Consider the following 18,317-nt stretch of genomic DNA (forward strand, 5'->3'; position numbering starts at 1 on the left):
ATACTTCCATAAATGGAGACTAACGCCACACCTCAATAAGACCGAGGTTAGCTCTTTTCACCTAAACAGGAAACTTCAGCTTTAACAACACAATGCTGCAGCACCAAGATTTCCCTAAATATCTGGGTGTTACCTTGGACAGAACACTATCTTTCAAAAGACATCTGGAGAATCTCTGTTTAAAGATCAGAACCCGTAATAACATCATACAAAAACTGTGTGGTTCTACATGGGATTCTTCTACCATTATACTGCGATACTCCACGTTGGCCTTAGTCTACTCTGCGGCAGAATATTGTTTCCCAGTATGGCTAAACAGTCCTCATATCAAGAAAATCGACACACAATTAAATGCAGCGATGAGGACAATAACAGGTTGTGTCAAATCCCCCCCCCCTCTACTGCTTCCAACTTTGAGCAATATTGCACCACCGAACTTACGCAGACAAAATGCTCTAGTAAAAGGATAAAAAAAAATAATAAACAGCAATCCCCTGTTGCCGATACATGCTGACCTCCCATATATAAACATGAATCGCCTTAAATCCCGACGGTCTCCACTAATACTGGTTGAAGAACTAGTCAATAGCAATTTCAATGTTAATTCAAAATGGCTAGAAACTTGGAAAGAAAAATCTCCACCATAATTAAACAAGTATATCCTTCCCAACCGAAATCCGAAAGGGATTGAGCTTCCACGTCACCTATGGACAAGCCTAAATAGGATACGCACAGGACATGGTATCTGTGCAGACAGCTTATACAAGTGAGGAAGATCACCTACACCCCCAATGTGACTGTGGGGCCATAAATCAAACCATCCGGCACATTGTGGAGAACTACAGCATAAGAGCCTACCCTGGTGACCTGAGAGACTTTTTTGAGGCAGATCCTTTGGCTCTTGATTGGCTATCTGAACTAGACATAAAATTTTATACTTTTTTTTTTTTACCTGATATTTGTATATGTGCATTACTTGTTTCATTTTTATTGTCTGCACAAATATGTATTTATATATTCTGATGTCATGTGTTTTTATTATGCCATACGCTAAATAAATAAATTCCTGTCCTAACATACGGAGGAGAAACATGGACTTTAGCATAAGCTCTAAACAAAAAGCTGAGAACAACACAACATCGCATGGAGAGAAGTATGCTAAAAATAACATTAAGAGACAGGAAGACAATACCTGGATAAGATCGCAAACAGGTGTCATGGATATTGTAAAATACATTAAACAGGCTAAGTGGAGATGGGCTGGCCATATTGCCAGATGCAGTGACGGGAGATGGACTAGAAAAACAGAGTGGAGACCAAATTTGTCTCCACTCTGTTGTTTTTCTAGTCCATTTTTTGTCTTGTTTTTTGTCTTGCGCCATAGGATGTAGCAAGACATAAAGGAAGACCAAGAAGAAGGTGGAGGGATGAACTGGAACAAATTGCAGGAGTGAGATGGATGGGAGAGGCAGAAAACCGAGTGGTCTGGAAAATCATGGGGGAGACCTTCCAGCGGTGGACAGAACCAAAAGGTTGAAGAAGCAGTAGCATGTTTGTAACCCTTCTATTTTATGATCATTTCAGCCACAAAATGTTAACTTGTAGCACATTAATACTGTGGGTGCGCTGTGGTAGTAGAAGAGATCCAGATAAAGATCTCCAATAATCAGGGTACGATGATTTCAGTGAAGTTCATCTACCACCTAAAAATCTCCACAAACATCCACGCAACAGTCGGATTTGAAAACACAGTTTTGTTGGCTGTAGAGCCCAGTGTCGTTTTCTGCCTAGGTGTCCGAAAGAACACCTCATCAATTTTTTAATATTATGATGTGAGATTAAGCACGCTTAAACAACGATGTGTAGAGCGTAGTCACAGGAGAAGCATGGTTTAGACTTTAATAGTATTTCATACTTTCTTTTAAAATTAATTTAAATTTAATGTATTTTGCTATTTGTACACCATCATCATTACTCTTTTGTAGTTTTCACTAAGTATGATTATGACTACACTTCTCCGAAAATTATAATAACTTAACATATACGTTATTATCAGAGAAGAAAGTGATATAATGCACTGCATTGAAAATCCAATCTCGTCTACTAAAGTCTGTTCACAGAAGGGAGTGATAGAGGTGAACAGACTTTCGTAGACGACATTGGATTTTCAATGTAGTGCATTATATCACTTTTTTCCTCTGAATTTTAGAAATGAATGGGAAGGCTACTAGTTTCTCCCCCGCCCGCCAAAAAAAGCGAGATGCTTTCGGTACCCCGAGTTTCTTTCTCCAGTAATTTTATCACTTATTAGCGTAAAAAAGTAACTATTGTACAGAACTACATGCATTGCATTTGATTCAAAAGAGCTGTATGCTAGAATTGTGACAATGTAAAATATAACTGAAACATGAAAGTTTTTTAAAGAAATTTCGGTTACTTGACTAAGAAAACCCGAAAAGATATCACGAAAAAGGTGATGAATTAAGAAGAAAAAAAAATGAGTGGCGAAATGCGAGGAATAGTGGGCGAATGACAGGATACTCCCAAGTTAGATTATGTTGATTGCATGTTAGTACGGGTCGTCATTCATGCGTTCTTTCGTATATATACATTTTCATCCTTTGCTGCGTTTTTATTTAGCGGCTTGGTCTTACTATAAACAGTATTTTATACTGTTTATAGTATCTTTTGACAAACGACTTTGCGGACCTAATTATCGAATCAAAATTTCAAACATCCGTTTTCTTTCCATGAAATATTATGTAATTTTCCCCCACATATCAGAGACTGGATATTTTTTGCTGAGTCCTCATTGTGCCTAAAATTTGTTTCCAGGAAGAATGGATGAGTGCCAAAATCTGTTCGCTACTCCGATATGACAAATTTAGAACTGAAAAAAATGCAGTAAATTCAGAATACAACTCGTTGTGGTCGAGTTAACGGATAAACTTAGATCGTAATTGCTTTAACAAGAGGATGACATCTTGCACATCCTCCTCTTATGTTCATCCTGATTGGAAGCAAATGATTATGACTTGTATAAATCTGAAGAGCTACTCATATATGTATACTTTATATTATCACCCATCTTTTGTGACAGTTTTTGAGCCCAACTGTTTGGCCTAGTATGCCTCTCCCTCTTCGCACGTCACACGCACATGAAATTTTCTGACATAATTACACGTGACTTATGGTTTTGGTCAGCTCGTAATAATATTAAACCATAATCACTCCATTAAAAGACAGATTTCAAAAGATGGTTCTCCTACTAGAGATAGCGGTATTGCAAGTTGCAATATTGCTGTTTCAAACTTCTAGGTGCATAACTAGCTACATCGGTAACTTATGTAAGAAGAAGTGAAAAGTTTTTTTTTTTCTTGCTTACATTACTGTTATCAGTGTATTTATTTTTCTTTTGTTTCACTAGAAGTAGGACAATAAATCATCATGATTTCATTTTTATATCTTAAAACGAGACATCTTCAGGCATCCTCCTCTCTCTCTTATTCGGAACTGTTATATCGTATTCCATATATTTATTGAGATTTTTTTCCTCCATCGTTTCCTTTCAGCAATTTTGACTCAGCACGGTGACCGCAGACTGCCTTCAGCTGCGAAGCCACGCACTGTTACGCGCCAGGTAGCCTTGATCATCTCATCCACTTTTGCTACTTTTGACCGCATTGTCGCTGCTGCTGCAGGTCTGCCTAACGGACCTTGTCCCCGATGTCTGCTGTTACTGTATTTTTGAATCGTTTCACTCTAATAGCACTCGTTTCCTAGACAACGTGAACTCGTTTTTACCTCCCTTTCGTTGAGACACGTTCGATAGCCGCTCCGCGCTTGAATACACTGTTTTCAACATCCGCCATGCTCATGACGACCATGGTAATGATGTGATTGTCGTCGACAATATGTTCGCACATTTAGGACCTATTAACGTGTGCAGTACGTATAACATTGATTGATGAACATGCCGGTCGTAATGTACTTTTATTCTTTCTTTTGTTAGACTTTTCTGTATGTAATAAATTTTGTCTATTTTCAGAGCCAACGTAATACCTGTTCCTTGCCATGTTTCGCCACAAGGTCCAGTTACCTGTGGGTGATGTGCATAACCTTTCCCGTTCCGAAAGTTTCGGTTCTCCAGCGGAACTGCGTCGACGCTTCCGCCTTTCTTCTCGGAGTCACCTGGCACAGTCAACCAGTACACTCCACAAGTCTTCCCAGCTTTATGCACGACAGTCGCAGCAACGACTTGCGAATCGTGATGCGTGTTCAGTCTTAGACAATTCGGTCGGCTCCCTGACGTCGACTAAAACGCGGATACCTCCGTCTGGCGACCATTCGTGCCGCCGAAACGATTCTCGTGCCAAGAACGGCGCTGCGCATGCCGCTTGTCTCTCTCCAGGAAGGTCACCGATGAAAACGGAGAGGAGTGCTTCTCCTGCTCCTAGGCAAAAAAGTATTAGGCGAGCTATACTGAGGGTAGCTACGGGTAACGCATCCCCATCGGAACACCATGCGACGGTAGTGGAAATTACGAGCCCTAAGAAAGGCACTCGCTATTCCGTCATGGCTGGGAAAAGTCCAGAAAAGCACGGAGGAGGAAGCAATAAAGTAGCAACAGTGCTGTCGGCGAACAACGAGTCAGCAACTAGTGCCAACGAAGTACATCCGACGAACAGAACACGTGCTAGGATTACTGGAAAGAACGCCTTAACAGAGGACGCAACAAACGAAAGTGATGCTGACAGTAAAGCCAGTATAAGACACAGAGAAAACCGAACCGAAACTTCACGTGGATCCAGAATGGCAAAGAAGTTCGTTCCCAAATTGGGAAAGTTATTCTCTAGGAAATTGAGTAATTCTAGTAATATCGCGAATTCCAATGCAACAAATGCTCGCGACGTTATCTGTGATAGTGTCCCATCTAGTGGTGGAAAGCACCGGAGGACAAATCAGATTTCCAAAGTGTCCAGTGTTAAAGTGAGTGAAACTAGAACTAGTGATAACAGAATTGCAAGTGCTGATGTTTCAGAATCTCCTGCTTCAAATATGGAGGTTCCACAAGAAAAGGTACAAGATGATGTGGAATCCGAAACAAAAAAAGATGCCGAAAGTGATACTCCGAAAGTAGATAACATAGAAGAAGAAAAAGAGGACGAAGCTGTGAAAGCATGTGCTACCTCTCCGGATGGAAGGTTTCTAAAATTTGAGGAAGAAGTTGGTCGGGGTTCGTTCAAAACAGTGTATAAAGGACTGGATACATCTACAGGTGTATCTGTTGCTTGGTGCGAACTTCAGGTAAGTTTTCCGGTTTCTTTTTTAGTATCAAATGTGTGCTTGTGAAATTTCTGTTTATTTTAGATATATCTTTCTCTATTGTTTGGCTTGATATATTTTATGACATTTCAAACTCAGGAGAAACAGTTTCAGCTTGCGGTTCTTCTAGTGTACTTCGATCTAATCTCTTGGATATTTTATTGTTAGGTTTAAGTTAGTAATATGAATTACTACATTTTTGAAAATATGCAATAGATTAATTTTAATCATAAGTTAAGTAATTAATTAAGACAACGTCTATTCCGCTTCTTACATTTGAGGTTACCTTTCAGAAAAACGGCACTCTCTTAAATTTGTCTTTGTAGACGGCTAGGTAGCACGGTCATTTTAGTTTTGCCTTTATGTGCAAGTTCGTCCATAATTGTTATTAATGAAATGCATCTCGACAACGTATACCCATTTATAGATACCCCTACGTTGCGTGCTCTAGAATTGGCTGTTTGCACGAAGAGTCAGCCGTACTTCCCTCTTGCAGCTCTGCTTCTCTTGAATTATAGATTCATAAAAAAATAAAATAAAAAAACTGGGCTATACTAGTTAGCTTGTCGCAACTACATTATAACAGTAGCTATCTGTTCCTTATTCTACCTTTTAACACTGTACGGCTTATTTTTTAGTAGAGAAATTTTGTTTCAAAAATGGAAACGTGAGTGATCGTGTGAGCAACACTTACCACAAAGACATGGATGTTTATAGAACTTCCTACTTATTAGAGTTCTCCAAAAGTGAAGTAAAAAACGATTAAGTGATGGATGAGTTTCATTCCCCTGGGATACTATCACCACTTCAGTTTCCTCCATTAAGCTAGGTGGTGTTTAAAAAAAAAAAAAAACTATTTCAGTCTGGTGTCCGTTTATCTTTACACACCCACTACTAAATGACCGCAAGAGAAACGCTGCATGTGTGAAATTTAAAAAAAAAAAAAAAAAAAAAAAATCTATTAGCTTGGAATAGGCCAGAAGTTTTATTCATCTAATTAAAAAAAAAAAAAAAAAAAAGTGTGTGAATTTTAGTCAATTCACAAACGGAAAGGATGTGGTCTTAAATGTCTGTTATTTCTCAGTTGCATTATGAAGGATTATATTAGTTTAGAAATATGATATTACAAGTGATTTTTGTGATAAAATTGAACTAGTTTAACCGATGTGATTGGGCACGGTCCACCTTTTTAAAAACTTAAAACTACTCTCTGAGACTTTTATGCAATATGTATTTCGAAACTTAACAGTATTACCTATTGTAAAGTAATCTGGTCTAGATCTTGACACATCTGTTCTGAACTAAATAAACTTTAATTCAGGATATCCGTTATATTGTGTCCTCGGTCGCGAATATGACGTGAGTGATTCTTTGATTAACTTAGCCCGGACTAAATGAAATCCTTCTTTAATTCGTGGTGACAACAGACCCGGAATTTCTAATGTTTGTTCATAGTCTGAGTGTAGAGTCACTGAGCCGTACCAAATAGGTGCACGAGTGGAGTGTGCAATCTTCGTGATAATCCACGGATATTTTGAACTTCCAAGTCATATAAAGCAAAGTAATAGGTATTTAACCGGATGCTGGCTGATGAATGGAAAATAAAATAGTTTAATGGGTACTTCTTGATATAGTCTTACTATATATATATTTTATCCACCCCCATCCTTCTACCCCCCGTCGCGACTTGTGCGTTGTCTTCAGTTGTACAGCTACATCCGTGATAATGAGATAGTAGATGTACGTGCAGTTGGCTTGTAGAAGAAGCGTGATGATGAAGTGCAGTGTTCATTTTATAAGCCAGAAGGTGAACAGGTGAAAAGTGAATTTCTTTCTCGAGAGTCACGATGCAGTATGTAGTAGCGAATGTGATCTGAAAATGCAGTTCTAGATGTGATGACGAAACTCGAGAGGATTGAGATAGCTATACTACGGCGAATGCATTTTTAAAGTAACCTAGAGTCGACGGATTATGTGCAGAAATTTTACTTTGCAAGCAATATGAAGTAATTTTTCTGCAATATGATGTTTTCATCAGGAATTCGTCGAACTTCCGCGACTTTTTTTTTTTTAAGACACTTCAATACAGTGTCAGCTCCATCTGTTCATTGTACTCATTGTTTGCTTGCGTTTATGATGTTTTCCGATCTGAAAGAGGACATTCAGTTTTAATCAGAATTACAGTTAACAAAAGTGTTGATACTTGCCAAGCCTTGTGATTCCATATTCTTGGTAATCCACACGAACATTGTCAAAACTAGTGATATTCATGTAAAACGTGTGACATAAATTAATCCACTCTGCAGTATGGAACTGAATATATACTCTCCACCTGGAATACTAATTGCGTGAATCGCGCTGGTCTGTGTTTAAAATATCCTGCTCGCAGTCTGAGCAAAGTGGAGGAAATAATATATATTATATTATATTATGTGTGCGCAGCTCCCACCAAGAAAGGTTTTTGTAAATCTACAGTATATTCGTACCGTGAGAGAGCTACGCATTTCCCCCTATTATTTTATTTCATTTTATATATTTTTATTCATTTTTTACATAGTTCAGAAACCTTGTTCTAGAGACCAAACATGGAACCTTTCAAGCCATGCCTCCAATAAACGGGGACATGTTCTCACACCGGGCGATGAAATTCATCTCCCACCTAGAGTCGGCGCCATCATAGACATCCATGCCCACGCAAGATTCGAACCCGGACCCTGTTGGTTAGAGAGCAGATACGCTAACCACTCAGCCAGACCGGCAAGAATATCGTTTAAAGAACATTTCACGGAAATTCAAACCATGCTTCTGTTTTTACGGGATTATTTGTGTACTAGCTCAGTCGGTTATTTGACCTAACCACCTTATCCTTGTCAGGGTAAGAGTAACATATGGACCTTGAGTTAATGTCTCTGTGCATGTGTTCGCGCTGCTGTTGTCACTATACCCTTGCCCTACAGTCCAGCTGGAGTCCGAATTCGTCGAAGTACGCGACTTTTTTTTTTCTTCACTCCTAGACATAGGATCCAGCATCTGCTCTCCTTGTTCATTGTAACCATTACTTGCGTGTGAATAACATTCTACGTATCTGTATGCTTCTTTGCATATCACTGTTGTATTGTGCTATTATTTGATTGATTATAGATGTGTTAGGTCTCTTTCGACTAAAGGTGAGTTAGCCAGTCTCCTACGAATGGTAGAGTTTTTCGTCCCCCAGAACACGCAAACTGGCCCCGTGAATGAACACACGCATCTACAGACATAAGACACACAGGGAGGAATGGGACTAACCACCTTATCCTCGAGTCACGGTTATGAAGTCCAAGAATAGTTGGAATATTGTAGGCGCTTAAGTGCCCGTTAGGACCACTGATGTTGATGATGATAGAATGTGTTGAATTACACAATTCTTATAATCCTCCAAAGGTCTCATGTCAACAAACTGTCCGTGGTATCTAGGCTATCGTTTGGAACTACTCTCAGCACACACTTTGTACCAAGGGTTCTCAATTGGTTTTCCGCGTAGTCCATTCAGAAACAAGGAAGTTAGTTATTAATAACTTGAATATATTTCCGCACATTTATTATATTTTAATAAATTATTATTGAACAATTACAGTTCAAGTGAAATGAAATTTAAGCATTCATTCATTAATAAGAAAAAATGGCACATTTTGTCAATTTTTCCCCAAAATGTGAATTTGTTTGATATTTGTAAAAAAAAAAAAAAAAAGTGTTAGTCAAAATCGAAATTTTTTTTTTTTAATGACGTTTATTTCATTGACATTAAGGGAAAGCGAGTTCAGGGTGTATTTAACATACAACAAAGTTTCTAAATGTAAGAATAAAGAGACTTGCAAATATGTAAAACTAAACTTGATATGCTGATTATTGAGATAAGGCTAATCATCTATTGTAGAAAAATCCTTTGGCGATCCAGATAGAGCAATTAGAAACCGTTGTACGTGATCATTTCCAACAGGATTGAAGTTTCCTTGACACTTGTGTAGGCATCTTGAATACATAATATACCCAAGTTAAAAACTTTCTACTTGTGTAGGCATGTCTGTCATCGCTATCATACTCTTGGAGTCACATATAAAATGCCAAATGAAATTATCGTTTTTTATTTTAATATTGGAGGAATGTTTAAAATAAATATTCCTATAAAGTGTGTGTGTGTGTGTGTGTGTGTGTGTGTGTGTGTGTGTGTGTGTGTGTGTGTGTGTAAAGGAAGACGTGTTAATTAAAAATAAGCAGAACACTAATTTTCTGCGATGAACATAGTAAAAAAATGTGAAAATAATTAATGGTAGAGATTTCTATTTCCAACAAGACACTGATAGTAGACGACGCTGTAAAAGCTTAATATATCCCAGACATGAACGTTAAGATGAGTATCTAAAAATAACTGGCCTGTTTGCCGGACAATTTTAGGATGAAAGTGGACAGGGAGCTGAGATCTGTTTGATATCATAAATAATGATATATCTTTTTTTTCAAGAAAATGCCATACAAAAATAATAATTTTTTTTTTTTTTACTATTCCATACTGCTACATAAAATGGCACCCTTGCTGTAGTTATCCTTTTATGCTGCGTTTTATCCATATACAGGATGGCCCATAAGGCACGAAAGGGGTTCAGAAATGTAATAACTTTTTAATGTATTATTTTTATTCTTTATCTTGTTATAATGGAATACAGAACCTAGAATTTTTTTTATTAGTTATGAGGTATTCACTTTTAAACTCCTTCGTGACTTATGGACCACCCTGTATTATTAGAGGTGAGAAAATAATTAAATCAAAGCTTCATTTTGCCTCACCTTCCAAAGAACTGCTTGTAAATATGCATAATATAATAACTGGAATTCATTTGTTTTATTTTACTATTAAACTTGAGCCTTGACGAAATAATCTTCATTATCATGAAGATTATATTGGACATCATGAATTTTTAAGATTCCAGAAGCGCACAAATTAATCTACATCTAAAATTATTTGCGGAATAACCATGTACTATTTACTTGGTGACTGTTTTGCTTAGTGATATTTCCTTCGGTGTGTCTTAAATTCGCTGAGATCCGTAGTTCATTCTGTTATTTTAGAGAATTTTGAACGCCTTGATTTTAATCCTAATTGCGTATATAAGGGAAAAAATATTACAAGCATGAATAGTGAACCGTGTAATTAAAGTACTCGAAACAGTTTATGCGTGAGCATATTCGTATGAGTTATCTCTTAATACAATGTGTTCATGAGATTTGGGAAGTTTTATATCGATGCCATGCTACCATAGGCTATCTCAATATTTCAGAAATCTTTCCCTTAACAACAACAACAACATTTCATTTGCTGAACTTGAGGTGAAGGCACCCTCGACAGGTTATAATGGAACTAATATGAAATCATTTCGATATGTCCAGATAATATTTCGAGTATTTTAAAATAATTATAATATTTTAAAAACTTTTTAAAAGTGTGTGTACATTCAGAGACGTTATTAACAAAGCCGTATTTGATTGGCAATATTAAAATTCCATGGAGGAATGTCTTGAAATAGTTCCACGTTACTTTCACGTTTTAACTAATTTTAATTTTAACTGACATTCTACGAGTATATACACGTACACGTATATACGGTATACATATATTGTTGCGAAAGGTCTTAATAAATAAATTTGCGGAGAGTCTTTAATTTCGAACTATACTATTAGTTTTGAAATTAATACGTGTCATTGTTGACACTTTTCCTTTTGGCTAATCATCTTGGATTGTGCCCAAGTTATTGAGAAATAAGCACGTATACATTGATCTATAATGCATTCGCTGTCTCATTCGAACTGTGCAAATTCACTTCTAAGTACACAAGAACGGGAATTATCATTTCTTGTTCAGAAGTAAAGTTATTTATTTTTTTTAAGGTGTGTTCTTTTGAAATATGTTTATTATGTAATATATATTTCTTCTAATCAGTTTAGTGTTCGACCGAGTTTCATGCACAGGTCCCTTTCAGTTGTCTGTTTATCTGTGTTTCTAACTGGAATGAACATCAAAATATAGCTTTTGGAATCGACGAAAGTGAGGGTCATTGTTTATTCTGTATTTTATTGAATTGTTGTCGTAATTTCTCTCCGCTTTTTTTTCCTATTTGGTAATTGTTGTTTTGGCAGTAGGACAGTCATGTCTTCTTGCAAAATATTCGTTTCGAAATTTAGGAACTACTCTATGCGAAAGAAGATCGTTGTTTTTCAGTAATGCTGTGACATTCATAAATAAGATGTACGTGAGCTACTTAATATTATTCATATACTCTGGTTTTTGTTATTTTATTTTATTATTAATTTAGTTATATTATTTATTTACTACTTTATTGTTAAATAAAGTAAAGATACTTTATTCGTCGAAATAAGCTATTCATAATCGCGCAAATAATATTCAAAATATTCAAATTAATAATAATCTTCAAACTGAACCTTAAAAAAGTTAAATAATGCTGCTTTGAAAAAATTGTCCACTTTATTAGTTACTTGTTCGCAGATACTTCTAATTGGTCTTCTTTCTGGGTAGTGGGTCCAATAACGATTTCAATTTTTGAACTTTTGGAACTTATGCAGCAGCCATTTAAAAGAAGGAAATAAAAAAAGAAGAACCAGTACGGATTAGAATAAGGCAACTATGGATTTATAACAACGTTAAGCAGTTTGCTTCTAGTTTTAGCTTATAAGCCTGAAATACGCTGATAACCCTTAGATTAACAATGGGAAATTTGTGACATACAATATATTCCTTGTTGACACTGTAAAGAACTTACATTTTTTTTATGTAATTCATATTTATATTGGAAGAGGAAGCAATTTAAACCCACTGTGTTCGCTCTTTGTCAGTGAAAGTTCCACTACCTGACAATATAACCAGATGCCAAATTTATATCAGAGGGAAAACCGTTATTATTATTTTGTACACTAGAGGAAAACAGTATTTAAGTTTATCATTTATTTATTTTGCATGGTATGACAAGAGTGGGGGGCTAGATAATCCTATGCACCCGCTGAAAGTATGTCAAGGCCAGGGGAAAAAAAAAAAACTTGTTCTTGACACACACATTTATTATATTTATAATAATTCAATTACTTTAAATAATTGTTTATTACATGTTATTCAGTATTTTTTCAATAAGGATGACAAGCCGGTTTTTTAACCAGCTTGTCATCCTTATTGAGATTATTTTAGTGTTGATTGTTTTAAACTGTAGTTTAAAAAAAAAAAAAAAAAGATCCGCATATAATGATTTGAATCAAGTTTGGTCGATCATATTTTTTTCCTTGGTGACGTCTTTAATTTATTAGTCAGATTTAAATATAAATTTTACCTAATAATTATTTCATTTGACCTTTTTTCGATTTTTATTTCGTTTAATAATTACCTACTTATCATAATTGGAGGAACAATGGAACATGCATCCTGTGATGGAAAACACTTAGGTTGATTCCCGTCATGATGTGAGGAATTTTTATAGTGGGCTGGGCGTGTTCAGTTGAAGATGAGTTAGCAGAGCTTTCCCTACGGCAAAATAGGCCATGTGCTCAGAGAACACACATTCAGTTAACAGGCAAAAATGTTATATAGTAGGTGGCGTAGCGGAAACGGTGTATCGTGTAGTGTGAGTGGCCTTTCCTCAATGAGCCTTGGGACTCCTTAGAAGTGCCATGTTACAATGTTTTAATAAGTACATAAATTTAAACCCGATTGATTCTTCATCTTAACTGCAACGCACGGCACGAGAGCTGGAAAATGTTTTTGTTTTTCCCTACATGGCCTTCATCATTCGATTAAGCAGTTATAAGTCCTTAGCTAAATGAGACGCCTCCATGAAAATAATCGACGTGTGTTTTGATCGGAATAGACGTATATGCACTCACTCGCATACGTCTGCACACTTGGAAAAATATATCAGTTTCTCGCTTCTTGTAGTGAACCGCATTTGATAATGATAAAATTACTTTACACGATACCATTATTATGCAGATTTTTTCTGTCCATTTTTCTGTTCTTAATTTTAACTTAAAAGTTTTAAAAAGACGTACTTTAATTTTTATTCGAAGCATTTAATTTATATGCTGCACACTAAATCTTTGCCAGTTCAGATGTCGAATAATTTGAACATTTAGCAGTTGGCAGCCAATGGTCCTTCCACAAAAGTCTCAGGACCATTTTGAGTCTTTCACAAAAGCGTTAGCTGCATATGATACAAATGAATTGAAAAACGAAACTGTTACCTTGTAGTGGTGGAAAGCTTTTTCCGCTTTGCAAAGTAAGTTATAATATATCAAGAAATTATATATATATATATATATATATATATATATATTTGTTTGTTTGTTTGTTTGTTTTCATCTTTAACCCAAGCGTAAGCAAAATTTTCGCGCGAAGTATTTTCGTGATTAGGCTACTTGTATATTTAGAGGTTTTTGTTCCAGTAGTAAAATAGTAACATACTATTTTACTACTGGCAGATATTCCTGTATGGGAGAAAATATATGAGTTCTACATTAATTTAATCTCAGTATCTTGCTAATCTAACTCTTACTGATAAGACCTCAATAAAGGTCGAAAACGGGCCTGGGTAGTGATCCTTCCCATAATGCATAGCAATATACATTTCCGAAAGGAAGTTTCATGTGCATTATGAAGCACTAAGGCAGTTAATATGAAATCATCAGCCTCTATATACGAATCTAGTCGTAAAGATACTTCACGCGCAAACTTTCCTTACACTTTGGTAAAGGATTAAAACTAGAATATAACTTATGTTATCTTATATGTTTTAAATAATATTCAAAATTGAAATAAATTTGCATTATAAATATCCAAATTATTCAGATTTTACCGTGAAAGAGTTAAATTGTGAATAATACAACCTGAACAACAGTGTTGGACCTTAAAGCAGGGTTTAACAAATTTCTCTTAAGATTTGCAGGTATTCCTGCAAATATAGTCATGTAGGAAAATCTTTAAAACCTTAATAAGGAAAGCCTGGAAGAATTAAATCAAGTTTGTACTTTTATTATTTTTTATTTTAAATGTATGTATTGATATACTACTTTCCCGTATCTCTGATCTAGACTAACAAGAGTTTTCTGTATTAATATATGTACTTGGTGATAGTACTCAAAAATTCAACGAACTGTGCGTAATTATGCTCGGGTGTTCTTCCTCTTTTGCGTCAATAGATAAAATGAATTGCACGAATAGCAAAAGCTGCTGCGCTCGACCTTATTATTTTAGAATAACCGATAAGGACTACGTTCATCCTTAGGAAAGCGATATGCATTAAACAGCTGTGCTCTTATTATAGGCTTTATTACCCTAATGTATTTCTTGGATAGCACGTTGAAACAGACAAAGTATCCGCCAGCCAGCCATTCTTTGATCTATTGGAATGTTAATACGGGTTTGTCCCTTTTGTATCGTTCAAGTGTCACTGCATCATGTAACTGTCATGTAGTTAAGAGTTTTGTAGTAAGATACAAGATAAAAATGACTGTATATCGTCTTCAATGTATAATCCATACCGGAATGAGGAACTATGTATGTCGTTTGTTTCCTAATGAACATTTTTTAGACGTTACGGAAATTGTGATCTTAACTAATGGCCAGAGCCGATATTGAAAAGTAGATTAATTATAGTTTAAGTGACCTCTTCTACACACGCATGTAATTAATTAGATCAAAATTAAACGACTAGCGGCCATTACCCTCCCTTTTTCTTGAGGTTAAACCTTGACATCGTTGAATGCATAGACTTTCTTTCTCAATGAACGAGAGGTCAGACATCTGGAAGCATTAATTTAGTTCCGCTATAATTAACTGTGGCCGTGGAAATTAGAGATAACAGGAGCTATAGTTTTATCATATACCGATAGATGAAACGTGCCATAGTATGAAACATGCTTGGGATTTTTAGCACTTAGCTGTATGTTACTGAATGTTTCAGAATTAAACCATCTATTAACGTCTCCAATAATGTTAAAGGGTTGAATGGAATTGTAAAAGTTGGTGATATAGAGCTGCTAGTATACTGGTCTTGATACAGAATAAACTTTAGTTTGTGCATGTTAAATGCCTTTGACAGAAGTTTATGGAATTTCATTTAATATAAGTAAGGGTGTTAAAAACAATTTTTTGGTATTTACTTAATTTTTTTGTTTTTGTTTTTAATAGCAATCATGACATCAGTATTTTTCATAGGGATGTTTTCTGACATTGGGAGTGTTAGTGGCGAGACAAAATATACTTTTTTTTTACCTGTTTTTTGTAGTATTATATTTGTTTTTATAGTGATACAGTCCTTAGTCAACAACTTGAAGAAAGAAAAGAAATTAAAAAAAAAAAAAGAGAGAGAGAGAATCGCGTACCGAGTATTTTATGGATAATGATTTTAATCATGAATTATATAAACGAGATCTAGTGATATTTGTAACAGCTATAATCCACACCAAAGTGAAATATCACGAATCATAGTTATCGGAACATTGAAACTGATTAGCTTGACCAATCTGTCAGTCAGTTTTTTTTTTTTTTTTTTTTTTTTTTGAAATCTTAGTAGATCGAAGAAAAAAAAAACAGAGATAACATCAGTGGCGCTCAGTATAACGGAATGTTTGGAATTCATATTTTTTATTTTTTTTTCTTATGATATAGAACGGATCAAACATTGAATTCATTGTTTCCATTAGCCTTTAGTAGAAACTCTAGATCTAATTGGGTTACCCTGTACGAAATAGGTATCGGGTTTTTAATGCAGTATAAGGTGTGGTTACTTAGAAACAGTAACATGAATTTTATGTATTGTTCATGTTGTACTTCCATATTTGACATTTCATACTTTTTAGAAAAATGTAATCTGAGTTTGCCAAATACAGATTCTATCCTTCAACCTGTTTATCTGACAGACATAAATTTTGCTTCTACATTAATGACCGTCATTTTGATGTTTACAGGTCTCACAATAGACACTAAGGATTGCGTCACTCTTATCCTTGACTGGGGTTCCGGTCTCGTAGCACGGAGCCATTGTGTTTACAGACAGTGACTAAATATAAAAGGTAGTTCTACAAGTGATATTCTTGCATTATGCTCTCGTATTTGTGCTTTCTGTATGAAATTCTCCTCACAATCAGTTTTTATATCAAAATGTATGAAGATTATATTTGGATCCCCGAATATAATAATAAGAAAAACAGTATTCTTTCATAAATGGAAATAGGTTAGAGTTATAAGATGCATTATAGGATCATATGTAGTTGTCAGTCCTAATGGCTCTTGGGAATCGTACTGTACATTTTGAAGGAAAAAAAAATCTTGCTTAACTCACTTTTACTGGTTCCTGCAACTGTAGTTTCGTTAACAGCTACTACTCTTTATTTTAAAAATGCTGTAGAATAATAATAATAATTATTATTATTCTACATAAAAAAATAAAAAACCTCCATGGAGTCAAAGACTCATCGTGGGAGGTCCACTGTTATACACACAGTTTATCGTACCGCGCCTTAAATATATTCACTGTCTCTGCGCTCACCACGCTCTCGGACAATGCATTCCAATCACTCACCACTCTCCATGCAAAAAACCTGCTCCTCATTCTCTTGCTCACACCCTCCTTATAAAGCTTTCAGGGATGACCTCTTGTTCTCCTGCTATCCTCATCCATTCTATGCAAAACCTCCCCGACATTAATCTGGTAATAACCTCTTAACAGCTTATATGTCTCGATCATATCCCCCCTCCTTCTATCCACCAATTTCTGCAAATTGCATTTTGCAAATCTGTCTTCATACTCTACATTCCAGAGACCAGAAACCACCTTAGTAAATCGCCTCTGAACTTTTTCCAACGCATCTTCATCTTTTTGAAAACCAGGTGACCAGATCTGTGCACAGTAATCCATATGTGGCCTGATCAAAGCCTTATACAAAGGAACCATAACATCCTTACTTCTACAAGTCAGTGTCTCCGCGTCATTCCCATTATCCGCTGTGTGGTCTTCACAATTTTAATAACATGTCCCCGAAATGTTAGGTCCTTGTCTACAATCATTCCCAGATCTCTCATTTCCTCTACCTCTTCCAAGATATTCGCACCGATTGGGTACTTTACATCCCATCTCTGTTTCCCAAATTTCAAAACCTTACACGTTGAAACATTGAATTGACATCCCCACTCATTTACCCATTCAGCCAGTGTATTCAAGTCCTCTTGCAAAACTACAGCATCCGCTCTACTCCTGATAGCTCTCCCCAGTTTTGCATCATCTGCAAACAACTGCATATCGCCATTCAGACAAATTAAACGGCAATGGACCCAAAACAGACCCTTGAGGTACACTACTAGTAACTTTCCTCTTCTGGCTGGGATATCGCTCCTCCATAGACAACTCGCTGATACCTATCAGACAGCCAATATCCAATCCAGCGAACTAATCTACTGTTCAGCCCCATCCATTCCAATTTAATTACCAGCTTGTCGTGTGTCAATTTATCAAACTCCTTTGCAAAATCTAAATACACTGTATATGCAACCTTATCCAACACACTTGTCACTTTATTATTAAAAGTAAGCAGATTGCTAAAGTACGATCTTCCTTTAGTAAATCCATGATGACCGCCAAAGAGTATTTTTCTGTTGTCAACCCAATTCTGAATCTTAGTCTTAACTAACTTGTCTAATACCTTAACCACAACTTTAAACACACAGACTGGCCTATAATTCAAGGCCTTACTCTTATCACCTCCCTTATGAATTGGAACAATTTTACCCTCTTTCCACTCTTTTGGAACTTCACCCATTGAGAGATTCATGTTGAAAAGATACGTAAAAGCTGTTGTTAACTCTCTGGCACATTACCTCAAGATAAGCATTCTCTTCATCAAGATCTCACTACCTGCATAACATTTTTATGTAAATACATAAATGCCATAGCCACGCGAAT

General features: G+C 35.9%; 1 protein-coding gene across 5 annotated transcripts in view; it reads left to right on the forward strand.

Annotated features, from left to right (window-relative positions):
- The window catches only part of LOC150101835 (uncharacterized), a 574,375-nt gene that overhangs the window by 37,493 nt on the left and 518,565 nt on the right, over positions 1 to 18,317 (forward strand). For 4 of the 5 annotated variants that reach the window (XM_090400439.1, XM_090400440.1, XM_090400442.1 and 1 more), the window contains exon 3: positions 4,049 to 5,307. In XM_090400439.1, coding sequence (XP_090256565.1) covers positions 4,075 to 5,307 — 1,233 coding nt within the window. In that variant the 5' untranslated portion in view covers positions 4,049 to 4,074. Of the gene's footprint in view, positions 1 to 4,048; positions 5,308 to 18,317 lie in introns of those variants that run through there. The other variant, XM_090400441.1, reaches the window with a different exon arrangement.

The sequence above is a fragment of the Typopeltis vanoorti genome, chromosome 11 (genome assembly GCF_054136105.1).
Source record: "Typopeltis vanoorti isolate ZY-2024b chromosome 11, IOZ_Tvanoo_1.0, whole genome shotgun sequence".
NCBI classification, from domain to species: domain Eukaryota; kingdom Metazoa; phylum Arthropoda; class Arachnida; order Uropygi; family Thelyphonidae; genus Typopeltis; species Typopeltis vanoorti.